This window comes from Myotis brandtii, unplaced genomic scaffold (assembly GCF_000412655.1).
Source record: "Myotis brandtii unplaced genomic scaffold, ASM41265v1 scaffold120, whole genome shotgun sequence".
Classification (NCBI taxonomy): Eukaryota; Metazoa; Chordata; class Mammalia; order Chiroptera; family Vespertilionidae; genus Myotis; species Myotis brandtii.
The window spans coordinates 3,955,327-3,983,180 of NW_005354174.1; the positions used below are offsets into that span (position 1 = coordinate 3,955,327).

The 27,854-nt window shown below is 56.4% G+C and overlaps 1 protein-coding gene across 1 annotated transcript; it reads left to right on the forward strand.

Moving 5' to 3' along the window:
- The first annotated feature begins 961 nt into the window (after positions 1-961).
- MRC2 (mannose receptor, C type 2) lies at positions 962-27,168 on the forward strand. The gene is made up of 29 exons (XM_005858600.2): positions 962-1,361; positions 2,289-2,462; positions 2,657-2,821; positions 3,321-3,434; positions 3,894-4,037; positions 6,834-7,022; positions 7,186-7,340; positions 9,093-9,200; positions 11,644-11,759; positions 12,228-12,376; positions 12,982-13,199; positions 15,095-15,237; positions 16,291-16,393; positions 16,685-16,823; positions 16,935-16,970; positions 17,243-17,403; positions 17,506-17,573; positions 18,243-18,343; positions 18,642-18,784; positions 21,682-21,796; positions 21,916-22,079; positions 22,255-22,363; positions 22,861-23,099; positions 23,218-23,386; positions 23,480-23,626; positions 24,384-24,503; positions 24,694-24,873; positions 25,605-25,631; positions 25,767-27,168. Exons 1-29 carry the CDS (start codon positions 1,112-1,114, stop codon positions 25,991-25,993), a joined length of 4,173 nt encoding a protein of 1,390 aa, XP_005858662.1. The 5' UTR covers positions 962-1,111; the 3' UTR covers positions 25,994-27,168.
- Positions 27,169-27,854: the final 686 nt, after the last annotated feature.

Sequence of the window (27,854 nt, forward strand, 5' to 3'; positions counted from 1 at the left end):
TCCAGGTGATTCACCCGTAATTGAACTGCATGCCCGAACAAAGCAACATTCTTTTTAGGAAGATAAATCCAGGCTCCCTGGAATATGTCATCCACAAGGTTCCATATGGAATTTAACAGTCCAGACTCCGTTTACAACATTATTTACAATGTCCAGTTTATAATAAAAATTACCAGACATGCAGGCAGCAGGGAAAAGTGACCCATGATCAAGAGAAAAAATAGGCGCAAATAATCCAGATGCTGAACAAAAGATCAGATAATGATAAATGTCGTCAAGAGAATTACAGTCCAGGGACGTGCTAGAGAGTAACTGCGTGGACACTTTCAAGTAGGAGGTCATAGAGGGCTTCTCGAAAGATGTGGCTTTTTTTTGAAATGTGAAATGCCAAGCAGAGGACAACCGTGCAAAAGGCTCTGAGGCAGGACAGTCAGGCCTGTTCCAGGAAGGGCTGAGGTCAGTGTGACTTGCGCCGGGGGAGCAGTTTCATCTGATATCGGTCTGGTAGGCAGGACCAGACCATGTAGGATCTTGAGGCTCAGAGTAAAGAGTTTGACTTGTATTTGAAGAATGCTGAGTTGCCTTTCAAAGGACTTTAAGCAGGGGCTTGAGGGGTTGGGTATGGGGGGCAGCGAGTGGTTTGGGGACTTTTTAGATGGGAGAAAAGGATGGAGCCAATGGGGCAGAGCAAGACAATGACTCTGGGCTGGAACACTTTGGCAGAAAACCACGCTTCTGTCAAGGCTGGGGTAAAGGTGTCGATGTGCTGTGTGCTGTGAGTGCCTCCACCTCTCCCGTAAAATCTTCACTTGCCCGTGGAGGTGGGTTTGCTTTTGGGGGTGTGGCGGAGGGCTGAGATCCAGCTCCAGGCTCCTGGTTAATGTCTGTAGGTAGCACTGGCCAGCAGGGGCCAGCCAGGAGAGCCCTGTGATGGCTTCACGTCCTGCCTCTCTTTCTAGAGCCCAACGTCTTCCTCATCTTCAGCTACGGCCTGGAGGGCTGCCTGGAGGCCCAGGGCGGGCAAGTCAGGGTCTCCTCACACTGCAGTAGCAGTCTCCCTGCCCAGCGCTGGAAGTGGGTCTCCCGGAACCGGCTCTTCAACCTGGGTACCATGCAGTGCCTGGGCACAGGCTGGCCGGGCACCAACACCACAGCCTCCCTGGGCATGTACGAATGTGACCGGGAGGCAATGAACCTTCGCTGGCACTGCCGCACACTGGGTGACCAGCTGAACCTGCTCCTGGGCGGCCGAGCTGGCAACACGTCGAAGGCTGGCACCCCGGAGCGGGGCGACCAGACCCGCAGTGGCCAGTGGTCCATCTATGGCAGCGAAGAGGATCTGTGTGCTCGGCCCTACTACGGTGAGAGGCTGCTAGCAGCCGAGTGTCGGGGGGACTGGGGCCCCGAGGGACACACTCCCGGGTGACGAGGCCTTTTCCTCTGTAGACCTTCGGCAGTCACATCTTTAATTGTAATAGGAAACATTTTTGAGTAAGAAAACGAACTTCAAAGCAACTAATTAACTTTTTAAAAAAATTACAAAATTAATTTACACACATGTAAAGACCTCAATCAGTACAAAAGTGTATAATGTAAAATTTCCTACCCTAGGCCTACTCTCTAGGGCAGTGATGGCGAACCTATGACACGCGTGTCGGAGGTGAACATGCGAACTCATTTTTTTGGTTGATTTTTCTTTGTTAAATGGCATTTAAATATATAAAATAAATATCAAAAATACAAGTCTTTGTTTTACTATGGTTGCAAATATCAAAAAAATTTCTATATGTGACACGGCACCAGAGTTAAGTGGGGTTTTTCAAAATGCTGACACGCCGAGCTCAAAAGGTTCGCCATCACTGCTCTAGGGAGACGCCAGGGTAACCCCCAGAGGGCAGCTCCATCCTGGGGGGTCCTTTTCCTGGAAGCCACCCTGAGTGGAACCTGGGGAGGAGCGGTGCACAGTGGAGCCCCCAGGCCAGGGACCTGAGTAGGGCTTCCTTCAGGCCCAGACCTCTGTGGGTGACTTGCAGACCCCCTCAGCCAGCTGGAGTGTGGACAGCCCTATCAGGGGCATTGGAGGACCCCTCCCCAGCCCTGTGGGATGGGCAGCAGGACCTCTCCCAGGCTCCTGGGACCATCTGGTGGAAGAGGGAGCCTTAAAGCCATTGTCTGATGTCACTGCCCTTCCCCGCTCTGCTGACCCCTGCCCACTCCTGGCTCCCTGGGTTATAGGGGGTGGGAGCCTCAGGGGTCCCGATGCCAAGGCCCGGCTCCCCTCCTTGCAGAGGTCTACACCATCCAGGGGAACTCCCACGGGAAACCCTGCACCATCCCCTTCAAGTATGACAACCAGTGGTTCCACGGCTGCACCAGCACGGGCCGCGAGGACGGGCACCTGTGGTGTGCCACCACCCAGGACTACGGCAAGGACGAGCGCTGGGGCTTCTGCCCCATCAAGAGTGAGAGCAGGGCGGCAGGGCGGGAGGCTGGCCTGAGGGTGCGGGCGGCAGGACTTTGGGGACTGGGGTGAGAAGCGGCCCCTCCTCGCAGCGTGGAGCAGCCCGTGCGGGGTCTGCACTCCGTGAGGGACCCCCGTGTAGGTCCTGGCGCCCAGGGCTGGGGAGGAACCCATGTCCGGCTGTCACGGTGGCAGGTAATGACTGTGAGACCTTCTGGGACAAGGACCAGCTGACCGACAGCTGCTACCAGTTTAACTTCCAGTCCACGCTGTCGTGGAGGGAGGCCTGGGCCAGCTGTGAGCAGCAAGGGGCGGATCTGCTGAGCATCACCGAGATCCACGAGCAGACCTACATCAATGGTGAGGCGGTGGGCAGCCTGGGCCGGGCTGGCTGGCTGGGGTCTGACCCCCCTGGGACAGGGCAGGATGCCAGGACCCCGACACCTGCTCCTACCTCTGGAGAACCCTGAGCCCTTTCTTTTCTCTCTCTCTCTCTCTCTCTCTCTCTCTCTCTCTTTTCTTTTTGTTAATGCTCACCAGAGGATTCTTTCCACTGATTTTTAGGGAGAGAGGGAAAGACAGAGAAACATTGATGTGAGAGAAACACATCGATTGGTTGCCTCCTGCATGAGCCCGGACCAGAGCTTGGTCCAGAGAGGAGCCTGAAACTGAGGTACATGCCCTTGTTGACTGGAATCGAACCCAGGACCCTTTGGTCCACAGGCCGATGCTCTATCCACTGAGCCAAACTGGCTAGGCCTCCCTTTCTGCCTGCGGGGGTAAGGATGGTGTTGGGGGCAAAGAGTAGGAGGGCGGAGGATGGGCGACCTGCTTCTCATTGTCACCGTCTTGCTGTCAGGGCTCCTCACTGGCTATAGTTCCACACTGTGGATTGGCCTTAATGATCTGGACACCAGTGGAGGCTGGCAGTGGTCGGACAACTCACCCCTCAAGTACCTCAACTGGGAGAGTGGTGAGGCATGGGGTTTGGGGTACAGGGTGGCTTGGGGACCCCACAGGCACTGTCTCCTATTTATTCTTCAGAGTGGGGCTGGGAGGGGGCAGATTTCCCCCACCCCCTGGAAGGGCCCCACTAGCCCATGCAATGGGTTTGTGTGAATTAGGAACGAATGCTCAGGGCATAGGGCCTGGGCAGTGGACTGGATTTCAGCCCCCTCTACCCAGTGCACCAGCAGCCTGGCCAGGGATGCCGGGTGGGGCTGGTACCAGTTGCTGAGTAGAACTCAGGACATGTGGGCCCAGGTGAGAAAGCAGTGAGGCCCCGCGGGGCCCGGTTAGGGAGGGCTGAGCGCAATGCTGGGCATCTGCAGCTGGCTCATGCTTCCGAGGGAGCAGGAGGTTCCGGGGAGGGCTCCAGGGGCAGGGGTGTGAGTCTCTCTCCTGGGGTGCTGGCACCCTGCCCTCCCCACAGATCAGCCGGACAACCCAAGCGAGGAGAACTGTGGAGTCATCCGCACGGAGTCCTCCGGAGGCTGGCAGAACCGCGACTGCAGCATCGCGCTGCCCTACGTGTGCAAGAAGAAGCTCAATGCCCCAGCCCAGCCTGAGCCTCCCGGTGAGACTTGGTCCCAGTGCAGGTGGGGGTGGGAAGTGGGCATGGGGCTCATCATGGCCACAGCCACAGCCGGCCCAGTCTCAAAGCACAAGGTGACTCCCTGTTCTTTTTCAAATATATTTTCATTGATTTCAGAGAGGAAGGGAGAGGGAGAGAGAGATAGAAACATCAGTGATTAAGAGAATCATTGATTGGCTGCCTCCTGCATGCCCCACACTGGGGATCGAGTCCACAATCCAGGCATGTGCTCTTGCCTGGAATCGAACCTGGGACCCTTCAGTCCGCAGGCCGACGCGCTATCCACTGAGCCAAACCAGCTAGGGCCTCCTGTTCTTATTTAACAGTTCAGCTAAAGTCGGAACAAATTGGAAAGTGCCATTAATTCATTCATCTGGGGATTTGTTAAGAATTGTGTTCCATGCTGGTATTACTCATCTGGTCCTTGTGGAGGTCACAGTCTGTTGGGGGTGACAGACATCTCATCGCACAACTGCAATATCCTGAGCTATGTGCTGTTATAAAAACACGTGCAATGATGTCGGAGAAGGAATGCCTAGACAAGGAATGAAGCTTCTGAAAGTTGAGGAGGGTTTCAAGGACGTCACATTTGATTGGGGCCTTGCAAGTTGTGTCAGCTTAAAGAGCCATAAAGTGGTGTGAGGGAAGGGCATTCTTGGGAGAGGGAACCGCATGAGCAGAGGTGTGGAGGCATGGAAGTACACGGAAGTTTTAAGGTTGGGGAGTGGTCTGGTTGGAGTATAACTACTGACAGCAGGGTCCTGAGCCCAGCAGCATAGCTCGTCACCTGGGAGCTCGTCGTAAAGGCGGAGTCTCGGGCCCTGTCCCAGATTAATTCAACCAGGACCTGCATTTCACAAGACCCGTACCTGCGAGTCATGCGCATGTACAGTTTGAGCAGCACTGGCTCAGAGAGCGTGGTGGAGAGAACGGTTCAGAAAGGCAGGTTGCAGCCAGTCAGTCCCTGAAGGGTCTTGGCTGTTGGGCGAAGTTTGGGTGGGGCCAGGTAGGCAGTGGGAGCCTTTGCAGGCTTCTAAGCCAGGGAGTGTCTTGCTGACATATGTGATTCACAGAGCTCGCTCCAGGGACCTCAAGGAGGAGCTCCCAAGGGAGCGCGCATGTCCATAGGTGGCGGGAGGCATTTGTCAGCGGAGGTTGGAGGGGCTCCTGCAGGAATCCAGTGACCCTGGGAATGGCGAAGAGGGAATTTTTCCAGGCAAAATACAGCAAAACCAGAAAAAAAAACCCAACCCCACAAACTCACCAAAAGTAAAGAACTTACAGAGTGAAAGTTCTGCTTCTGACCATTAAAATGTTGCCCAAGACTGACTGATTCGGGGCTGTCAGCTCCGGCTTTCTTGCTTCACCTCCTAGGGGTCAGAGCAAAGGCTTACAACCTGGGCGCCCCACCTCTAGCTGGAGGGAGCCTGGAGCAGGCACCAATTCCGGGTCCTCCAGAAGCTCCTCTTTGAAGGAAGGAGGACCCCTGTGGGCAGGCCTAGCCCCTCTGTGGTCCCCCTAGATCTGGCCTCTCACCAAATTCTCTGTCCCCTGGGTGTCCCTGGCGTGGCCCCTGTGGCGAGTCATCTCACAAACCTGCAGATATGTCTATGGCTTTGGCCTTCCTCTTTCACCCCAGCCCACTTCTCTCTGGCTGAGGCATTTTTCTAGGCAGTTTTTCTTCTGCCTTTCCAGTCTCATCACTCAAAGCATGTCGGGCAACGTCGTGCCCCTGAAGCATCCACATTTCCTGAGCTCCCTTCCTCCTACACCCCAAAGCAGGCGCCTGGGGTCTGAACACCCACTAACCGCTGGTTCTGTCTGGGGCAGCAGACATGGGTCTTTGCTCCGTGGCCAACAGAGATGATTGACAGGTCCCTAGCCCGGGAGCGATCCGCTCTGGCTCGCAGCCCTGCCACTTTGCTGGGTCTCCAGGAAATGGGATGGCTGGACCCTGGAGCGGCTCCCAGAATGGAGTGCATCCCAGAATCCCAGCTTTGGGCGGTGCTTCGAGTGGGCACATGCTTTCCTGCCCAGCCAGGCAGAATCCTGCCCAAGCCTGACATTGCGGGTGGTTTGGTAAAATCTTATTTTCTTTTGCCAAAGTCCAAGCCAGGGCTTGTTTGTCTCAGCTGCCCTTGGACCCCATTCCCCAGAGGGTGAACCTGAAATGCAAGGAGGTGGGGGCGAGGAAGGGACCAGCTAGTCCATCAGCCCTGGGGAGTAGGGAGAGGACTGGGGGGATTAGCAGGTGGAGAAGTTCCAGCCAGGGACGTCAGCCAGTCAGCGGCTGACTTCACCTGCCGCCTACCTGGCCCCTTTCCTTAGTCCCTTCATCCTGGATCACCAGGGACAGCACGGAGCCCACGCTCAGTAGACGTTATCTGAGATAGTGACATTGGTTTCGTTTACTGAGCAAGGTGGACAAGAGCTACATTTGAACCTTGTAGCAGGAAACTCCACTACAGAAGAGGAAACAGGCTCCCGGGGCTGGTCTGTCCTGAATCCCTGCCCATCTCTCTCTGAGAGCTCCGGTTTGAGGGGCCAGTTTGAGGGGCCGTCCTGTCTTGAGTGGAATCCGCCACCACCTCCCGGGGCTCTGCCTCTGGGGCTCCAGCGGCCCTGGAGGATTTTATCTCTTCATCAGCATTCAGACCTGTCCTGGCGGGAAGGGCTGATGTGAGATAGGTTTGGGGAGGCAATGAGGTTGGGGCCAGTGGGTCAGTGCCTAGGCTGGGCGGCTTGATGGCTGAGCAGCGGCCTTGTGGGTCTCTGCAGATGTGTGGGCCAACGTGAAGGTGGAGTGTGAGCCCAGCTGGCAGCCCTTCCAGGGCCACTGCTACCGCCTGCAAGCTGAGAAGCGCAGCTGGCAGGAGTCCAAGAAGGCGTGCCTGCGGGGCGGAGGCGACCTGCTCAGCATCCACAGCATGGCCGAGCTGGAGTTCATCACCAAGCAGATCAAGCAAGGTGAGGGGCTGCTCGCCCACCACCAGTCTGGGGTGGAGGACAGGGCCCCCTGATGCCCATCCTGTCCTGCCCAGGAGGCTCAGGGACGGCCCCTTCCTCCCCTGCTGGTGGCTGAGGCTGACCTCTCATGTCCTCTCTCTCCTCCCGCCGGCTGCACCCCCAGAGGTGGAGGAGCTGTGGATTGGCCTCAACGACTTGAAACTGCAGATGAATTTTGAGTGGTCGGATGGGAGCATTGTGAGCTTCACCCACTGGCACCCCTTTGAGCCTAACAACTTCCGGGACAGCCTGGAGGACTGTGTCACCATTTGGGGGCCGGTGAGAACCCCTTCTCCCTATCACAGGGCCCCAAATACTCACCAGCCTTCTGGTGCTACCCCAGTCCTATTGGTACTGCCTGGCACCCCACCCCATGGCCTCTCAGAAGCCCCGTCTTCCCCACCAACCCTTCCACATGGGAGATCGCCAGTGTTTGACCCCCCTCTCCTTCCCCCAACTAGCTGGGTCACTTTGGGCAAGTTACTTAACCTCTGTGTACCTCGGTTTCCTCATCCGCCAATGGAACACTGATGGTGCCAACCTCGGGGTCATTGGGAGGGTGAAAGGAGTTAATTCTCATGAAACCTTAGGCTACCCAGCAGGTGGCATCAGAGGCCACGTTATGGGACATGCTCCTGCCAATGGAACACTGATGGTGCCAACCTCGGGGTCACTGGGAGGGTGAAAGGAGCTAATTCTCATGAAACCTTAGGCTGCCGCTGTTCTCGCCGGCAGGTGGCATCAGAGGCCACGTTATGGGACATGCTCCACAGGCCAGGGTGCTCTGTGCAGGGTCCTATCCTCTCATGAACGTAGGGGGCGATGACTGTTTGCCATGGCTCTGCCTCAGAGGCGGATGGGCAGATGGAGGAATTGATGCAAGGCTTCAAGCAGAGATAAGAGACCCTTTAAAAAGGGACAATGCCATATGGACTACCCACTCCAGGGACAGATAGGACACACTCTGGTGAGATGCCACAAACCACTGCTTTTCAGAGATACTTGGAAAGGAGGAAGGGAGGGGAGGGAGGGAGAGAGAGAGAAAAAACAACATCGATGTGAGAGAGACACATCAACTGGTTGCCTCCTGAACACATACCAACCAAGGGTGGGAGCGAACCCAAAACCCAAATATGTGTCCTTGACCGGGAATTGAACCCGAGGTCCTTCAGTATGTGGGCTGTCGCTCTAACCATTGAGCAACACTGGCCAGGACTAGAGGGTGCTATTTGAAAATTTATAAACATGCCCAGCTGGTGTGGCTCCGTGGTTGAGCATTGACCTATGAACCAGGAGGTCACGGTTCGATTCCTGGTCAGGGCACATGCCCAGGTTGCGGGTTTGATTCCCAATGGGGGTCTTGCAGGAGGCAGCCGATCAGTGAGTCTCATCTTTGATGTTTATACCTCTCCCTCTCCCTTCCACTCTGAAATCAATAAAAAAAATATATTTTTTAAAAATTCATAAACAATTATCTGTTGAGAGTCTACTACGTGCCAGGCATTCCCCTGGGGGCTGGGGTACACAGCACCTCTGCCCTCGGGATGGAGCTGAAGGCAGACGCACAGCCCGTGGGGAGGCTGAGGACTGAATTCCTGCTCAGTGCCATCATCTGAGGTCCGGGTCTGGGCGCACAGTCTGCTCAGCCTGGCTCTGCAGGTACTGGCTGGACACCTTGCAGAGCTGGGAACCTCACCTGTCTGTCCTGCCATCCATTCCACCAGCAGTCTCAGCCGTGTTTATGAAATGGGCTATAAATAATCTCAAGGGGCGCCTCTTCACACTAGACAGTGCTTGTCAGTGCTGTGAGGCAGTTGCACATCAACTCTGTCTGCTCTCATCTGCCCCGTGAGGCTTATCCAACTAATCCTACTTTCCCCGTTTTATAGCCTGGAACACAGAGAGGTCAAGCCTCTTGCTCAGAATCACACAGCAAGCAGAGGCAGGGTCGGGTCTAGAAACCTGGTTTGTGAAGGGCTCGGGAGATTTGGGGGAGGAGGGCTGAGACTCCCTCTCATCCTGTGTCCCCAGGAAGGTCGCTGGAATGACAGTCCCTGTAACCAATCCTTGCCGTCCATCTGCAAGAAAGCGGGCCAGCTGAGCCAGGAGACCACCGAGGAGGACCACGGCTGCCGGAAGGTGAGGGTGCTTGTGGAACTGGGTCCTGGTGGCCAGCAGAGGGGCTCCCGGGAGAAGGGGGGCGGGAATCTTGCAGCCTCCCGCTGTGTCCGCCCTTCCTGGGCACACCCTGCTTCCCACTCTCCAAACTGCCCCTCACCAGGAGGAGTGGTGTTGGGTGGGGCGGGGCTGTGGGGGGAAGCAGAGTTCCCCACCCACAATCCTGAACCTCTTCTCCAGGAGGAAGCCACCTCCCAGAGAACAGGAGGTGGCAGTAGGCACCCCTAGTCTGACCAGTCTTTTTTTTTTTTTTTTACGTTCAGTTTTGGTCCATGTTTCTTCTTCTTCTTCTTCTTCTTTTTTTATTTTTTTAATGTTTATTGATTCTAGAGAGAGAGGAAGGGAGAGGGATAGAGAGATAGAAACATGGGCGAGAGAGAAACATCCATCGGCTGCCTCCTGCATACTCCCTTATTGGGGATCGAGCCAACAACCTGGGCATGTGCCCCCCCTGGGAATTAAAACAGTGGCCTCCTGGTTCGTAGGTCGAACTTCAACCACTGAGCCACACCGGCTGGGCATGGCCAGTCTTCACCTGAGTGGAGGCTGCCGGGGTGAGCCCGTGTCCTCTGAGCACCTTGTCTTTGCTGGCACACATCACGCCATCTGACACATTGGGTGCCTGTCTGTCTGTCTCCTCTGGAGGAATGAGGCCACTGTGGGGTCTCCCTCCTTGTGCTCCAAGCCCCAGGGGCTACCAGATGTTCAGGGAGGGAGGGGAATAAGTGAGTGGGGGAGTGAGTGTAAGGATGAGGGTGAGAGTGGGTGATCCACTCATCTCCCTCCTCCAGCCCCCCAAGTCCCCCTCCGGCCCCCAGCCAGCAGGGGTGTGAGAGGTGTAGGTATTTGTGGGGAGGTTGCTCAGAAAGGACACTTTGTGGTGTTTTGGCCCTGACATCCCCATCTGCTAAAGCCACAGTCCTACCAGCCCTTTGCCGGTGTGGTTCTTTGTTTTCCTTTGGATTAAGCCCTGTCACCACACCCCACCTGCACCCACACTCTTCCCCAGGGTGGAACAGGAAACACCAACAGGCACGACCTCCAGTGGGGAGGCGGGAGAGAACGGACAGGCCCGGCTGAAGAGTCTGGGGGACCAGCATGGTCGGGGAATGGTCTAGAGCCGTGGTCGGCAAACTGGCCCCTTGAGTGTGGCTCTTCCACAAAATACCACGTGCGGGCGCGCACGTACAGTGCGATTGAAACTTCGTGGCCCATGTGCAGAAGTCAGTATTTTGTTGAAGAGCCGGTATTTTGTGGAAGAGCCACACTCAAGGGGCCAAAGAGCCGCATGTGGCTCGCGAGCCGCGGTTTGCTGACCACTGGTCTAGGGGCTCTGGTCTGGCCTGGGTGAGGTGGCGGTGGGGGGAAGAGGAATTGCTACTAACTGCCCTGCACCAGGGCTGGCCTAGAATGTATGTGTTGGGCTAATTAGCCAGAGGTCTTAGCCCAGCCCTTCTGGGCATATGGGATTCTCCCCCCCCCCCCCCCCCCATACATACACATGCGCACAGTGAGCACACGCTCACCCACACACACCAGGTTCTCTTCTGCCCTGGCTCCCGCCCAGAGGGCCGCATCTCTCTCCCAACCTCCCCGCCAGGCTTCCCACTTCAAGGCCTGCTGGCGGCAAGGGCCCTGGCAGGCATCTGGAGTCATCGTAGCAGGAGCAGGGCTGTGGTGAGGACAGGCCAGCCTCTGTGGAGTGGGTTCAAGTCTGGGCTTACCTTGTAGTGTCTGTATAAAATCAAGTCACTTAATTTCTCTGAGCCTCATTCCTCATCTGAAAGGCAGGAGCAGAGCTCCTCAGGGTGGCTCAAGGGGAGAGGGGTCTGTGGGATGTGGGGACCAGGTGGGCATCTACTCAGGAGCCGTGGCCTTTCTCCCATCGCTCTGCGACCCCTCGCTGCGGGTCTGTCTCCCCTCCCACCCCCAGGCCAGTCACAGCCTCCACGTCCTCCAGCTTTTCCAGGCCCCGGAGGATCACCCCGCCCCCTCCATGTCCTGGCTGCTCTCCCAGCCTTTTGGCTCTGGTTTCTCAGCCAACTGGCCGTTTTCCCACTGCTTCTCCTGGTTTACATTTTCGAGAGGAGTCTGATGGGCCACTTATCTTTCTGTGCCCGGCCACAGGCGGGTCATGGGCTGCCTCCGACCAGCCATCCTTGGGCCCTGCCTCCTCCCCTGGTCTGGCAGCTGTGGGTAATGGTGGAAGGAGGAGTGTGGAGTGACAGGCACAGAATACAGCGCAGGAAGGGCCGTCTCTGCTGTCAGACAGGTCCTTCTGTCCTGTGCCCCGGCCTACAGCACATCCTGTGATGCTGCTGGCATCCCCTGCCCCAGGATTTATGGGTGAGAGAGGAGTGTCCTCCCCACAGACACCCCTCTTTTGCCCACTCTCTCGAGCCAGGGTTGGAAGTGGCACAGCCCGTCCTGCTACTGGCTGGGAGAGGACCAAGTGACCTACAGTGAGGCCCGGCGCCTGTGCACTGACCAGGGCGCTCAGCTGGTCACCATCACCAACAGGTACAGCAGGGGGTGGGTGCCCAGACCAGCCTGCACCTATGTCTTGGCCTCATCTGGCTCCTCCATCAAACAGGGTGGTGTCCTGTAATCCAGCACAGAAGGACCTGAGTCCTTTGGCAACTGGCTCCAGGGCCTTTTTCTAATATTGTCACAAGGAGGACTCCTGATTATTCAGCAACTCCAGTATGGGGTGGGTCTGGGCAGGGGCACAAACAGGTATAGGTGTGGGCTGGATGCCCAAGAGAGGCCTTGGCTGTGTCTAATTTTCTCTACACTCTTCTCAGCCAGGCACAGAGGGCAGCTGGGCTGCTGTGTGTTAGCTGCAGGGTCCCCAGGGGTCCCCACTTCCCTAACCGAGTTACTAATCGGACACAGCACCTTAGCTCCAGGAGCAGGGCCTCTGGCTTGGGGCCCAGGGAGTGGAGGGGGAGCCGAGGCCTGACCCCTTGACCAGCCACTTTACCGCAGGTTCGAGCAGGCCTTCGTCAGCAGCCTCATCTACAATTGGGACGGCGAGTACTTCTGGACCGCCCTGCAGGACCTCAACAGCACCGGCTCCTTCCGCTGGCTCAGTGGGGACGAGGTCATGTACACGCACTGGAACCGGGACCAGCCTGGTGAGCCCCGCCTCCACGGCACTCAGTCGGCCTCTTTCTCTGACTTCCGAGGGGGGCCTGTCCTGCCAGGACCCAGACCAGGGCTTCCCAGTGCACTGATCATTCACGCAGTGAGGGGAAGCCGCTAGGAGAACAGGGTCTGCAGCCAAAGCACCCGCCTCAGACCCTGACTCTGCTGTTTATTGGCTGCACATCTTTGAGCCTCAGTTTTCTCACCTGGGAAGTGGAGATACTGGTGCTTTCCTCATGGGATCGATGTGAGGCTTAAATGATTCATATATGTAAAGCACTTAGACTAGTGAGCACAATATAAGTGCTTGCTATTATTATTACCACTTCACATACATTATCTTTTTTAACCCTTGTAATAACCTGCTGAGGTAGATGGTGAAACAAGTTCAGAGAGGTTAAGCCACTTGCCTAAGAGCTCACAGGAGTAAACACAGAGTTAGGACTCTACCCCCATTCCCTCCCACCTGGGCCCCAACCTCACAGACTGTATCCCTGCAGAGATGGCCACGCTGCTGGTGGTGTCCCTCAGGGATGAGGGAGAGCCGAGGCATGGCTCCTCCTCAGCATAAAGGTGTCCCTTCTCTCTCCTTCAGGGTACAGCCGCGGGGGCTGCGTGGCCCTGGCCACGGGCAGCGCCATGGGGCTGTGGGAGGTGAAGAACTGCACCACGTTCTGGGCTCGTTACATCTGCCGGCAGAGCCTGGGCACACCAGTGACGCCCGAGCTGCCTGGGCCAGACCCCACACCCAGCCTTACTGGTTCCTGTCCCCAGGGCTGGGCCTCAGACCCCAAACTTCGGCACTGCTATAAGGTAGGTAGCCCTTAGGCATGAGGGGAGGGAGAGAAGGTAGAGCAAAGAGGCAGCTCACCTTGGGGGGAGGTGGGTTCCCAGTGGGACCCAGCCACGATCCATACGGTAGCTCCGAAAACACTTTTCCCCACATCGGACTACAGACAGACAGCATTTCTGGTAGAACTCCTGTCAGTGGGATCTGAGACCTGGCACATAGTAGGTGCTCAGTAAACGTTTGAGGAATTGATGAGACCATACAGATCATTGGTTTCAGAGGTTTCCAGAGTGGCCAGGCTAGAGAGCTTGACAAATAGAAAATCTTCAGCCCTGGCTGGTGTTTCTCAGTGACTAGTGTTGGCCCGAACACTGAAGGGTCGTGAGTTTGATTCCAGGTCAAGAGCACTTACCTGGGTTGCAGGTTTGATCCCTGACCCCCACTTGAGCCCATATAGGAGGCAACCAATCGATGTGTCTCTCTCATATCGATGTTTCTCTCTCTCTCTCTCTCTCTCTCTCTCCCCCCTCCCTCCCACTCTCTCTAAAAATCAGTGGGAAAAATATCCTCAGGGGAGGATTAACCAAAAAAAAAAAGTAATAATAATATAAAAATGAACTCCTTGGAATTGCATTTTAGATTTGGAGGGAAAACCTGTGTCCAACATCTTCATTGTCTTTGGCTCAGGGCTTCCATGAGATAGAAGATCTGAATGTCGGAGAGGGATGGTTGAGTGTCCATAGGAGAGGAAGTGGCCTGAATTTCGGGAGGTAATATGAGACCCAGCCTTGCAGCTTGTGCAGGGAAGACAGGCCTCAAGTATTCCCCACTCTCGTGGAGTTCCCCCTGAACCCTAACTTTCAGCCAGTTGCTAGAATGCCTGTCTATTGTCAAGCATTTGTCTGCTGGTCAGATAACGATATCTCCTGGCAATGTGGACTGCTGAGACACTAAGGAGGAGAACGGAGTCCTACTGCCTAGTAGTCCTATTGCGTGGAGTCCACAGCAAATTGGCTGTGATCTGAATCAAACCCCCCAGCTGGCCAACCTCCCGCATCCCTCCCCAGCCCCGATTGTGCACCGGTGGGGTCCCTTGGCCTGGCCTGCGCCCTCTCACAATCCAGACTGAGGGACCCTCTCCCTCCCTCCTCCCCTCCTGTGTGCACGAATTTCATGCACCAGGCCTCTAGTTTTTTTTAATAAAATAAGATCTTCAGGCTGCCTTTATAGAAATTGGGATTCACTAGGTAAGGATGGGGCCTGATAGTTTGTATTTTTAAACCCCATGGTTTTGGGAGCCACTGACGTAGTCCATGATCTTTTATCTGAAGTCCAGGGAGGTGAAGGGACTTGCCCACAGCAAATTGTGGCTCTGCTGGGGTGAGAGCCCAGATCTCCCTCTGGTTAGGGGGACTGGGCAGTGACGTGTTCCAGGAGCTGCTTGTCGGCTCCCTCCTCTGGGGCTCATTCCCTGATGAGCAGGTTTGTCTAAACTAGCCTGGAACCCTGTCCAGTGAGGCCCCAGCCCCCTCCCCACTGCTGCCATGGGAGCCGACTCCGTCCACACCTTTGGGGACCCCTGGACCTGCTGGGGTTGGACCCCAACATAGTCCATGATCTTTTATCTGAAGTCCAGGGAGGTGAAGGGACTTGCCCACAGCAAATTGTGGCTCTGCTGGGGTGAGAGCCCAGATCTCCCTCTGGTTAGGGGGACTGGGCAGTGACGTTTTCCAGGAGCTGCCTTGTCGGCTCCCTCCTCTGGGGCTCATTCCCTGATGAGCAGGTTTGTCTAAACTGGCCTGGAACCCTGTCCAGTGAGGCCCCAGCCCCCTCCCCACTGCTGCCATGGGAGGGCAGGTGTCTCCTGGGGAGGTGGGCCAGTGGGGACAGCTTGGACAGCTGAACTCTGCTCCTGCAGGTGTTCAGCTCAGAGCGGCTGCAGGACAAGAAGAGATGGGCCCAGGCCCAGGGCGCCTGCCAGGAGTTGGGGGCCCAGCTGCTGAGCCTGGCCAGCTACGAGGAGGAGCACTTTGTGGCCAACATGCTCAACAAGATCTTCGGGTACTGAGCCTGGGGTGGTGGCCTGCGTGCCTGTGTGTGTGACTCTGGTTTTGCAGGGCAGGGTGAAGGCTACTCCAATGAGGCCTGTGTGAGGGCTCGGAGTGACCTGTGTATCTGTTCCTAGTGCTAGGACCATCTGTCCCCCTCGAGGGGCCCTGGTGTCCCTGGAATCGGAGGCCTGGTGTTGCCCACCAGTGTCTCAGTGCCAGCAACACCCGCCTCCCCAGACTCACAAACTTTTACAAAAAGTAACTGCCCTCCCTCACCCTCCTCCATTGCAAAAGCTCGTTCAAGCTGATCCAAGTTGAGTGTTTTCTCCCCCACCCTACACCATCCCATAGTGACACACACTCCTCAACAAAAAGCGTTTCCTGAAAGACAGGAGGAGAACGGCTACAAAAGTGAGCATTTGCCCAGGGAGGTCCCCCCAGGCCCTCATCTCTGTCCTGTGGGCTCTGGCATCCTATGACACACACAGCACCTGTAAGCCCCTCAGCACCGGGAACAATCCCTGAGGTCCAGGGCCGTTTCCTCGCAGCAGACGTCACGATGACATTATTTCACTAGTAATTATAATAGCTCATATTTATCGCTTCTCACCTGACACCAGGTACTGTGCTAAACATTCACTCCTCCCAGCAACCCTGGGAAGTAGATACTATCATTGGCCCTGTGGGCTGATAGGTTGGGTTGGTCACCGAGCTGGTCCATGGGTGAACCAGGCCTAGAATCCAGGTTTACCTGCTTCCAGAGCCCCAGGTCCGTCCATCCACCCACTTCCTAAACTCCCTCCAGTGGAAACCTTCAGTCTTGTTGGCAGAGCAAACCCCACCCAAAGGGCAGCCAGGGAAGGGAGCCAGACCACCCACCACCCCATGAGCTGGGCGCGGGGTCCAGTGTCGGCCCCCCTTTCCCCAGGAGGGTGAAGCCTCGATGGAGAGGCCCCAGGCCCTTGGGACTAACCAGCCCAGAGCTGCCAGGGGCAGGGGGTTGATTGACACTTACTTCTCTCCCGCCAATCTCTTCTGTCCCAACCCCTGGGCTGTGCTGAAGTGAATCTGAGCCCGAGATCCACGAGCAGCACTGGTTCTGGATCGGCCTGAACCGTAGGGACCCCAGTGGGGGCCAGAGCTGGCGCTGGAGCGATGGCCTTGGGGTAAGAGAGGGGTCGGGTCCTGATGGGGTGGGCGGAGCCTGGTGGTGGGCGGGGCTAGGTCGTGGGCGTGGTCTGTTGGGGCGGGGCGGGGCCTGGAGAGGGGTGAGATTTGTCAGAGGTTAGGTCTCTACCTTGGGCTGGAGGGAAGGTAAAGGAAAGGGCCGGTGGGGGCGTGCAGCCCAGGTTGGGGGTTCCCAGCTCAGTCCAGGTCTCTTTTTCGTCTGTTCTGGGGACGGGGGCAGCTTGCGCCTCGTGCCTCAGGACCCTCTCCCGCTCTGACCCCGTCTGCAGTTCTCTTATCACAATTTTGACCGGAGCCGGCACGACGATGACGACATCCGGGGCTGTGCAGTGCTCGACCTGGCCTCCCTGCAGTGGGTGGCCTTGCAGTGCGAGACGCAGCTGGACTGGATCTGCAAGATCCCGCGAGGTGGAGTGGGTGGCCCTGGGGGCCTGGGCATGGGGCGCAGGGCGGCAGCCCGGGGGTCCAAGGGAGGGCCTCCTTTTCCTGCAGCGTCTCTGTCCACGTTGTTCTCTGCAGGCTCGGAAGTGCGGGAGCCGGACGGCAGCCCTCAAGGTGAGGCCCCCCTGTGCACCCCCACTCCTCCCCGCCAGAGCAGTCCAGAAAGGGGAAGGGGCATCACCTCCAGGGTAGGGCCTGGCTGGGACCGAATGAAGAGAGTTAGGGGTTCCGGCCAAGAGATAGGGCACCCTCAGCTCCATTGGTCTGGGTCTGCTGGACTCCCAGGCCCGCCTGCCCTGGCTCTGCCCTGGACCCACCCTGTCCTCCAAGGCCTGGCAGGCAGCTCCAGCCGGGCCATCACTCCCACGCTGGCATTGCCCCTGCAGGCCGGCGGGAATGGCTGCGTTTCCAGGAGGCCGAGTACAAGTTCTTCGAGCACCACTCCACGTGGACTCAGGCCCAGCGCATCTGTACGTGGTTCCGCGCTGAGCTGGCCTCCGTGCACAGCCAGGATGAGCTGGACTTCCTGGGACACAACCTGCAGAAGGTGGGCATGCGAGAGAGCAGGGGGAGAAGCGGGCACACAAGCGGGCAGAGCTAGCAGCCGAAGAGGCCCTGCAACTCTGACTTGCCCACCCGGCTTCCTTAGTTCTCCCGGGGCCAGGAGCAACACTGGTGGATCGGCCTGCACAGCTCAGAGAGCGATGGGCGCTTCAGGTAGGGGGCAGGTGGATGGAGGGCGGGGCAGGGGGCAGCAGGTGTGGGAGAGGGCACTTGCATGGATGGCTAGCCTCGGCCCCAGGCTGGAGGTAGGGATGCTGCACCACACAGACACGGATAGGCCTGGGTCTGAATTTAGATCTGCCCCTCGATGGCTGTGTGACTTCGAGCTAGTGACTTAACCTTTCTGGGCCTCACTGTTCTCATCTGAATATGAAAATAATGAGGTATTAGAAATAAGGTATGTGAAGTCCTTAGCACAGCATCCAGCACATTGTTGGGCACGAAATCATGGCAGCTGGAGTCACTCGTGAATAAAGCCCCCTCAGGACTTGGGCAAGAACATAATGATGGGCCAGAAGGGGCCTCATCCTAGGCAGGGCCCACCTACATACGAAGGGCCCGGAGCACACAGGTATCAGCCTTGGAGCCCTGCTCTGGGATTCTTAGACGACTTCTCTAGTGAGAGAAATCAGTGCCCCAGGAGGCACCGGGTCCTTTGGTCCCCAGCTGCACTGAGCACTGTAGTCCCACTTCTCAGCCTATAGATGAGCTCCTAAAACATGGGTCCTGCCCCAGCCCCTCTTCCATGGCCTTCATTGTTGCATACGGGGGAGGGGAGGCCTGGGCCAGTGCTGGAGTCACCCCTGCGTGGTGCCATTGCAGGTGGACAGATGGTTCCATTATAAACTTCATCTCCTGGGCACCTGGCAAACCTCGGCCCATCGGCAAGGATAAGAAGTGTGTGTACATGACTGCCAGCCGAGGTGAGGGCGAGGTGGGGCAGAGAGGGTGCGGAAGCTGAGGAGAGGGTCGATGTTGGGGGCAGTAAGGTGAGCCTGTGCAGGGGTCATCAGTCTCTTATCTTCTTTGTTCCCACAACTCAAGAAGGGCTAACCAGAGAGGGGAGGGCCTGTCCTCATGGTTCCACCGCCAGAGAACTTGAGTGCAGAGTTGGGCACAGGGACCTGAGCCCCAGCTCAGCCTCCTCAGGGCATGAGAGGAGAGTGCTGCCAGCCCTGAGTTGGGGGAGGGGGTGACTGTTCTCTCCTCCCCTTTCTGCAGAGGACTGGGGGGACCAGAGGTGCCTGACAGCCTTGCCCTATGTCTGCAAACGCAGCAACAAAACCAGAGAGACACAGCCCCTCGACCTGCCACCCACCGTCCGGGGGGGCTGCCCCTCTGGCTGGAGCCAGTTCCTCAACAAGGTAGGAGGTTGGGGGGGTGGACAACACAGGGAGTCAGGGGAGAGGACATGAACATGAGAAGCCCTAGCCTCAGGAGTCCTGGCCCTTGGCAGCATCAACATCATGGCCTCTTGCCAGTGCCCACCAACCTCTCCTGGGCCCCCCGGCCAGGGCTAGACTCCTTGGAAAATGACTCATGTAGTAGCACCTCCTGGTCATCCAAATCTTTTGGTGAGTTTTGTAGATCAGCAGTCGTTAAACTTTTTTTTTTTTATTAAAGACTTTTTATTGATTTTTACAGCCAGGGCTAGACTCCTTGGAAAATGATTCATGCAGTAGCACCTCCTGGTCGTCCAAATCTTTTGGTGAGTTTTGTAGGTCAGCAGTCGTTAAACTTTTTTTTTTTTTTATTAAAGACTTTTTATTGATTTTTACTGAGAGAGTGAGAGAGAGAGAAACATCGATGTGGGAGCAAAACATTGATCAACTACCTCCTATACACTTTCAGTGGTGACCAAGCCCACAACCCAGGCATGTGCCCTCGCTGGGAATTGAACCATTCACCCCTCAGTGCACAGGTTGATGCCCAACCAACTGAGCCACATGGGCCAGGGCTCGTTAAACGTTTTGATCTATTAGGAAAACAAAATACTGAACATAAAGTGTGTGTGTACATTATATATGTGTGTGTGTGTGTGTCTACAAAGATATATATTTACCTCCATGCGAATATGACTAATATATATATGAAAATATGCATGAGGACAAAACCATACGAAGCATGAGCTAAAGATTTAAATACAGTGTTTTTAAGTTTTTAACTTTTCCTGTCTTAGGAGTATGAAAAAATTGTGCTCACTCAAAAATCATCAATCATAATCACTATTATGTGGCTGAATGTTCCTCATTTAAAAACATCTTGGTCCGACACTTTGTGATTCATGACTCACAGGTCTTGTTTGAAGTTCAGATTATTTCCAAACATGATTTTAATGGTTGTTGCTGATTAAAAAGTTGCTTCACAAAAGACAAGTAGATGGAAGTGAAAGATGTTCATCCATCACTGGCTGGGCTTTCTGAGCAATTCTCTCCATTTTCCAGTCCTTCTACCCCTATTAAACAGTCTGCCTCATAAACTAACCAGAAAACCTGATCAAGTAGTTTGTGTTTGTTTTTAATTTTTTAAAATATATTTTTATTGATTTCAGAGAGGAACGGAGAGAGAGAGAGATAGAAACATCAATGATGAGAGAGAATCATTGACTGGCTGCCTACTGCATGCCCCCTACTGGGGATAGAACCTACATCCCCGGGCATGTGCACTGACCAGGAATCGAACCTGTGACCTCCTGGTTCATGGGTTGATGCTCACACTGGCTGGGCTTGTTGTTGTTTTTTTTAATTGTTGACAATTAGATGTCCCCCATCCCTGCTTTTGCTCCCCTCCACCCAGCCCGCTACCCACCCCAGGCCTTCAGTGCACTATTGTCTGTGTCCATGGGCAATGCATATAAGCATAGAAGTTCTTTGGTTAATCTCTCCCTGCTCCCCCATCCCCCTTCCCTCTGAGATCTGTCAGTCTGTTCCATGCTTCCATGCCTCTGGACTTATTTTGTTCATCACTTTATTTTTGTTTATTCGATTCCACATAGAAGTGAGATCATGTGATATTTGTCATTCTCTAACTGGCTTATTTCGCTTAGTATAATAATCTCAAAATACTCCCTTTAGAGTGAATTTCTTTCTAAAAGTGGTTCTGTTTGCACACTGGGCTGATCGGTCATTGTTTTCACTAGTGGCTAAAGGGAGCTGATCACAGGAAGAGAAGGTCACCATCTCCTTCTTGTTTGCGCTGGCACCATTAGCACAAGCTTCAGCCCACGCTTCTTTGCAGGATATCGTAAGATCACTTGGCCTGACTGTGAGGATTAGATCAGGTCACCTTAGATAATATAATCCGTAATTCTTTGTCATACGTTGGAGTACAGCCAGACTTTTAGTATCATGGAGCTCTTCCTCTCAGAATACTCAAGCAAATATTATTCCTCTTCTATTAAAAAAAAAAAAAGTAAGGCATGTGTATTATTAAGACTTTGGAAAATGCAGAAAGAAAATAAAACTCACCCACACTCTCCAGAGATAACCACCATCAGTATTTGTTACTCCCCTTCCTGCCTTCCCACGTTCATATTAAGTAACGCAGTTTCGTGGCCAGCTCCCCCCACCCCCTCCAGTGTTGTATTTGAGCATTTTCCCATGTCATTAAATTTTTCCAAAAATTATTCTCATGGCTTCTTCCACCTCATATGAAACAGAATATATCTTACATACATTCTTTCTCGATCGCACTGCCTCTGAGCAGAAAATGACTGTAAATCATTTATTTTCGAAGACATAGTCTTTACTTGATGAAGATTTCCCACACGGGGGGTTCCTTTAACCTTATGGAAGTAAGGCGGGTGGGAACAGAGAAGCATGACATGGCAAGAGCTAGAAGCTGCCGCCTCACAAAGGTCATTCAAAAACACAGATAAAAGTATCCCGTAGATAATCATGTATGTTCGAAGGGCAAGGTAACAGATTTCAGACGACACCTCCGAAGGCATTGAGCAAAAAGCGAGTCGGCGCTGTCCATCCTCCCGGTGCTTGGCCGGGTGCTGTTCTCACAGGCAGTGGAGCGTTGGTGGCCTGAAAAAGTCCTCCCATGCAAACCTCCTCAGGGTGTGGGCAAGTGCAAGCGATCTGCTGTGCCAGGTTCAGAGGGGGCTCAAGCCGTGTTCAAGGAGACCCCAGTGTCCTGGTTCTGAGAGCCCCCGAAGCCCCCCCAGGGCCCACGGCTGAGGGGTACATGGTGGAGTTTCTGGGCTGGTGGGACAGGGAGGTGGGGCTGGACATCACGCCTCCCCTTCCTCCCCCAGTGTTTCCGAATCCAGGGCCAGGACCCCCAGGACCGGGTGAAGTGGTCAGAGGCACAGTTCTCCTGCGAACAGCAAGAGGCCCAGCTGCTCACCATTGCGAACCCCTTAGAGCAAGGTAGGGCCAGCCCCGGGGGAGCCCCCAGTGTCCTCTGACACAGTCCCCAGAAATGGCGAGTGCAGATCGGGCAGGGGGCTGCCCTGGCGCTCACAACGCTCTCTTCTGGGGGCCTGTAGCCTTCATCACAGCCAGCCTGTTCAACGTGACGTTTGACCTTTGGATTGGCCTCCATGCCTCGCAGAAGGACTTCCAGTGGGTGGAGCCAGGGCCTCTACTGTACGCCAACTGGGCACCAGGGGAGCCCTCTGGCCCTAACCCTGCTCCCAGCGGCAACATACCGGTGAGGAAGCCCTCCCCACTCTCCTTGGCCACCCACCCCCTGCCCCGCCGCCCTAGCTTGCCTTCACTCCCCGGGTCCCCCCTCTTCCAGCTCTTTGCTGATAGTGCCTTTTGGGGGCAGTGGCACAAGGTGGAGGCAGCTGCTGGGGCTCCCCTGAGCAGCTCCTTCCCCCCAGACCAGCTGTGCGGTGGTGCTGCACAGCCCCTCCTCCCACTTCACTGGCCGCTGGGATGATCGGAGCTGCACGGAGGAGACACACGGCTTCATCTGCCAGAAGGACACGGGTATGTGTGACCAGCGACCTTGGAAACCCCAGCACTGGGCCGGCCGCTCTGGGCCATGCCGGGAGGAATGAAGCAGGGCTCCTGACCTCACCCCCAGAGTCTCGTATCTGCTGGGGAAGCAGATGGGCGGGAAGGCCCAGTGCCAATCAGAGGGAAAGGCAGGTCTTGGGAGGAAGGTTGGGGGAATGAAAGGCTGACCAGGAAAAACTAGACCCCAGGCATCCGTGGTGTCGAGCACCCTGAGGTCTGTCTGAGGCGCCTGCAGCTCATGCGTGGGTTCCTCTGCCCTGGGTTCTGGGGTAGGGACAGGGGAAGGCTCTAACTTGCTCCCTGGCTTATTAGCAAGAATATGTCATGAATCATAACCGTGACCAACACTCCCTGTGCCCAGTGGAGACCTGGTCTCTGCCTGAGACCGGGGGCTCCCCCAGCCTCATGCCTGGGGATGGGGTGAGGGAGGCAGAGCCCGGCCTGAGCCCCGTCTCCTTTCCCTGTAGACCCCTTGCTGAGCCCGTCCCCAGCAGCATCACCCCCTGCCCCGGGCACTGAGCTCTCCTACCTCAACGGCACCTTCCGGCTGCTGCAGAAGCCACTGAGCTGGCATGACGCCCTCCTGCTGTGTGAGAGCTACAACACCAGCCTGGCACACGTGCTTGAGCCCTACACCCAGGCCTTCCTCACACAGGCCGCCCGAGGGCTGCGTGCACCGCTCTGGATCGGGCTGGCCAGTGAAGAGGTCAGCTACCCAAACCTCCCCGATTTCCCTCCTCTCCCTTCCGAACCCCCTGCCTTCCCTGTCCCCACCTCCTTGGCTGGTCCCCTTCCTCCCACCCTGATGGCCGCCTCCTGCCCAGGGTTCCCGGCGGTACTCCTGGGTCTCGGAGGAGCCACTGAGCTACGTGGGCTGGCAGGACAGGGAGCCCCAACATATAGGGGGCTGCGCCTATGTGGATGTGGATGGGGCCTGGCGCACGGCCAGCTGTGAAGCCAAGTTGCAGGGGGCTGTGTGTGGAGTTCACCGTGGTGAGTGCCCACCCGCTAGGGTGGAGGCGTGGGTAGGACGTGGGCCGTCTGGGGAGGACTCGGGGCCACTTCCTCAATCCTGCACCCCCACAGGGCCCCCTCCCCGAAGAATAAACTACCATGGCAGCTGCCCCCAGGACCTGGCCGAGTCTTCGTGGATTCCCTTCCGGGAGCACTGTTACTCCTTCCACTTGGAGCTGAAGCTGGGCCACAAGGAGGCGCTGCAGCACTGCCAGCGAGGTGGGCAGGGCAGGCGAGAGCCCTGGGTCTTTGCAGTGGTGACCCCTCTCGTGGACACTCAGACCCCATGAACGCAGTCTCCAGGCTACACTCTTCCCCTAGGCACTCACACAGAAGTGCCCGTCGCATTCCCATAGACCAGTGGTTCTCAACCTTCTGGCCCTTTGAATATATTTTATTGATTTTTTACAGAGAGGAAGGGAGAGGGATAGAGAGCTAGAAACATCGATGAGAGAGAAACATCGATCAGCTGCCTCCTGCACACTCCCTACTGGGGATGTGCCCGCAACCCAGGTACATGCCTCTGACCAGAATCGAACCTGGGACCTTTCAGTCCGCAGGCCGACGCTCCATCCACTGAGCCAAACCGGTCACGGCAAGCCTTCTGGCCCTTTAAATACAGTTCCTCATGTTGTGACCCAACCATAAAATTATTTTCGTTGCTACTTCATAACTGTAATGTTGCTACTGTTATGAATCGTCATGTAAATATCTGATATGCAGGATGGTCTTAGGCGACCCCTGTGAAAGGGTTGTTCGACCGCCAAAGGGGTCGCGACCCACAGGTTGAGAACCGCTGCCATAGACAGACTGTAGGTGCCATTACATGTATGCACCCCTCCCGGCTATGCACACATGAATGCAGGGACCCCACACCATCCTCTACTCAGCCTGCCAGAGTGGGGGCTGGGGCCTCGGGGGGCTCTGCTGCCCGGGGAGATGGGCTTGCCCTGACGTGGACCTCGCTTGTGTCCAGTGGGTGGGACGGTCCTGTCCATTCGGGATGAGATGGAGAACGTGTTTGTCTGGGAGCACCTGCAGAGTTCTGAGGACCAGAGTCGGGGCGCCTGGCTAGGCATGAACTTCAACCCCAAAGGTGGGTACCCCGTGTGGGGTGTGGGGAGGGGAAAGCTCTGGCCGTAAGGGAGGTGCCCTTCACTAGGGCGTGGGGGGTGAGGACTTGTGGGAGGGAGAATGGGTACTCGAACAGGCTTGCTCTCTCCCACCTGCTCCTGCTCTGCCTTGTCTGTCCTCCCCGCACCCCCTCAGTGCCTTCTCCCCCACAGGAGGCACCCTGGTCTGGCAGGACAACACCGTTGTGAACTACTCCAACTGGGGGCCCCCTGGCCTGGGCCCCAGCATGCTGAGCCACAACAGCTGCTACTGGATCCAGAGCAGCAGCGGGCAGTGGCGGCCCGGCGCCTGCACCAACATCACCATGGGCGTTGTTTGCAAGCTCCCTCGAGGTGAGCGCCCTGCCAGGCATGCAGCTCAGCCTCCTCCCACCCCCTCGAAGCTGGCAGGGGTGGGGCCAGGGGCCACTTCTCCTTCTGCAGGAGACACAGAGCAGGGGAAGGCATGAACAGACAGGCCTGGGGCCGCGGGAACCCTCCCCCGGGGTAAATTGGTCTGTAGGAAGGACTGGCTCTTCCCCAAGTTGCTAAGCTAGACAGCAAACCCGTCATTTTGTAGTGGTTAAGGGCATGGACAGGGTTCAAGCCCCGGGCAGACCACTTACCGACTCTGAGACCTTGGGCCAGTTACTTAAACTCTGTGGCCTCAGTTTCCTCTTATGTAAAACTAGAGGCCCGGTGCACGAAATTTGTGCACTGGGGGGGCGGGGGGAAGGGTCCCTCAGCTTTGCCTGCGCCCTGTTGCAGTCCGGCAGTCCAGGAGCCCTCAGGAGATGTCCCACTGACTGTCTGCCCCCTGGTGGTCAGTGCATGTCATATTGAGTGGTTGAGTGGCCTTAGCATATCATTAGCATATTATGCTTTGATTGGTTGAACAGCCAACTGGATGACCCAACACTTAGCATATTAGGCTTTTATTATATAGGATGGGGATAGTAACAGAACCTACAAGATTAAATGAGCTAATGAAGTGTCAGCACTCAGCGGGCTCTATCTGGGTTTGTTTCTTCTTCTTCTGACTATTACTACTTCTACTAACTGCCCCCCCCCACCCTTCCCTGCAGCCCAGGAGAGCAACTTCGCCCCATCAGGTGAGCGGAAGGCAGAGCTGAGACTCCTCTCCCCCCCCCCCCCCCCCCCCCCCCCATCTGGGCGGCTGGTGGTGGGGCAGGGCTGTCCGGCAGTGGCGGTGCTTCTTGACCGAGGGGGTGTCCGTCTTGCCACAGCAGCGCTCCCAGAGAACCCGGCGACCCTGGTGGTGGTGCTGATGGCAGTGCTGCTGCTCCTGGCCCTGGTGACCGCGGCCCTGATCCTCTACCGGAGGCGACAGAGTGTGGAGCGTGGGGCCTTCGAGGGTGCACGCTACAGCCGCAGCAGCGCCTCCGGCCCCGGCGAGGCCACGGAGAAGAACATTCTGGTGTCTGACATGGAAATGAACGAGCAGCAGGAGTAGAGCCAAGGGAGTGGGCAGGCCCCGGGCAGGAGGAGCTGGGTCCGCTGGGCCCCCCACCAGCTACCAGTGCAGATGGCCTATGGAGGGATGTCCTTGGGAGCTGCTGTTGGGGGCTGGGGCTGGGCAGAGCCTGGGCTGGTGGGGTCCCTCCCTCCCATGAGGGCTGGGCTGAGCCCTGGCTGAGAGCACGTGGTGTCTCCCTTTTTGGCGTCCTGAGGTCTTGTCACCTGGGCTTGTGCCTCCATGGTAACCAGAGGCAGAATGGAAGCCTCTTTATCCCCAGCCCTCCCCCTCCCCCACCCCCACCGCTGGGCCTGCTGACCAAGCCCCAGAACCCTCGCATTGCAGAGCCTGAGGAGCCTCCGCTGAGCCCTCAGCCAGCCTCTGTCGCTTCTCTCCTTCCCACCTGGCAGCCTCAGCTCTGAGCCCCTTGCCCCGGTCCCTCTCCCTGCTTCTCACCTGTCCCTTCCTTCTGAGCCAGGGTCCAGGGGTTTGGGGAGTCTTCTTGCTCTGAGTGGGGGTCAGTTTGAGGGGTCCGAGCATCCATCACTCCTGTGCCTGCTGGGGTGGCCTTGGGGTGTGGCAGGGCTGGCCTGGGTCTGGCCTGAGGACCAGGGCTCCTCTGTGGTGTCAGCTGGACTGGAGACAGGACCAGGGAGAGACGCTCCACCTCCTGGGGCGACTGGGCGAGGCTGGGGTGTCATCTCCTGCCGGTTGGGAGAGGGCTCTAAAAAGTCCCTGAAGAGTCCCCTGTGGGGACCAAAATAAGTTCCTCTAATGTGTCCAGCTCCTGGCTCTGGTGTGGAGAGAGAGGAGGGGTTGGCGGAGCCTGGGACGGCTCCAGGGGCGCCCTCTTGTGGGGCCCAGAGGAACAGCACCCTTGCTCCTGGAGTGGCCCATGCCGGGAGCCCACTCAGTCTTTCCAAGAGGCCGAACCCCAGCCCACAGCGGAGTGTGCGGCCAGTCCTGGTGCCACAGTGCGGGACAATGTGAACATGGACTCAAAAACATGGTCCTTTTTTGTAGTTTTTTAATGTGCCTTTATTGTCGAAAAAGGAAAAAAGAAAAGCACACAAATAAAACACCTGTACGAGGCTTGCGAGAGGGGTTCCTGCCTTGTCCTGTCGTGGGCCTTGTTCCTCATATCGCTTACGAGATAAATGGCATTCCTGAGCTGGCAGCCTTCGTTATTTCTGCATCTACCTTGGCCCCACCGGGACACCCTCACTCTGGTCTCTTCTTCCCGGACCTTGCCTTTTGGGGCCTGCTCCCCCTTCTCTCTCTGTTCCTGGGGAGTTGTGAGGTGTGCATGTCTGTGTGTGAGGTGTGTGTGTGTGTGTGTGAGAGAGAGAGAGAGAGAGAGCGCGCGCTTGGGCAACTTAACTTTCAACAGGTGTAAATGGGAGAGCAGGACTCACCTCCTAGGGTTGTGTTAAGTCAGTGGTTCTCAACCTTGGCTGCACATTAGAATCACCTGGGAATCTTGTTAAAATCCTGATTTCTGGGCCTCATCCTCCGGAAATTCTGTTTCTTTGTTACTAATGTTGTGGCCCCACCCCATAACAAAGAAACAGAATTTCTGGAGGATGAGGCCCAGAAATCAGGATTTTAAAAAGATTCCCACGTGATTCTAATGTGCAGCCAAGGTTGAGAGCCACTGTGTTAAGGGTATTGGAAGATGAAGTGAGGCCATCTGCGCCTGGAGCCCGAGCTCGTGCAGTAAGTGCCCCACACATGTCAGCTGCTCCTGATATTTCTGGGCTGTGGCTCCCAGGGGAGCATTTGAAGTGCCCGGGCCAGCCCTGGGCGGGGGCTCCACACCATCCACCTCCCACGGCGGCCTCTGAGCTTCGGGGAAGCG

What these genes read in the sequence shown, in the direction of transcription:
- MRC2 (XM_005858600.2), top strand. Translation starts at nt 1,112, where the DNA reads ATGCAGTGCCTGGGCACAGGCTGGCCGGGCACCAACACCACAGCCTCC. An exon ending in GTACATGACTGCCAGCCGAG is followed by an intron (nt 18,344 to 18,641) that starts GTGAGGGCGAGG and finishes CCCTTTCTGCAG; the next exon opens with AGGACTGGGGGGACCAGAGG. An exon ending in TGCGAACCCCTTAGAGCAAG is followed by an intron (nt 21,797 to 21,915) that starts GTAGGGCCAGCC and finishes GGGGGCCTGTAG; the next exon opens with CCTTCATCACAGCCAGCCTG.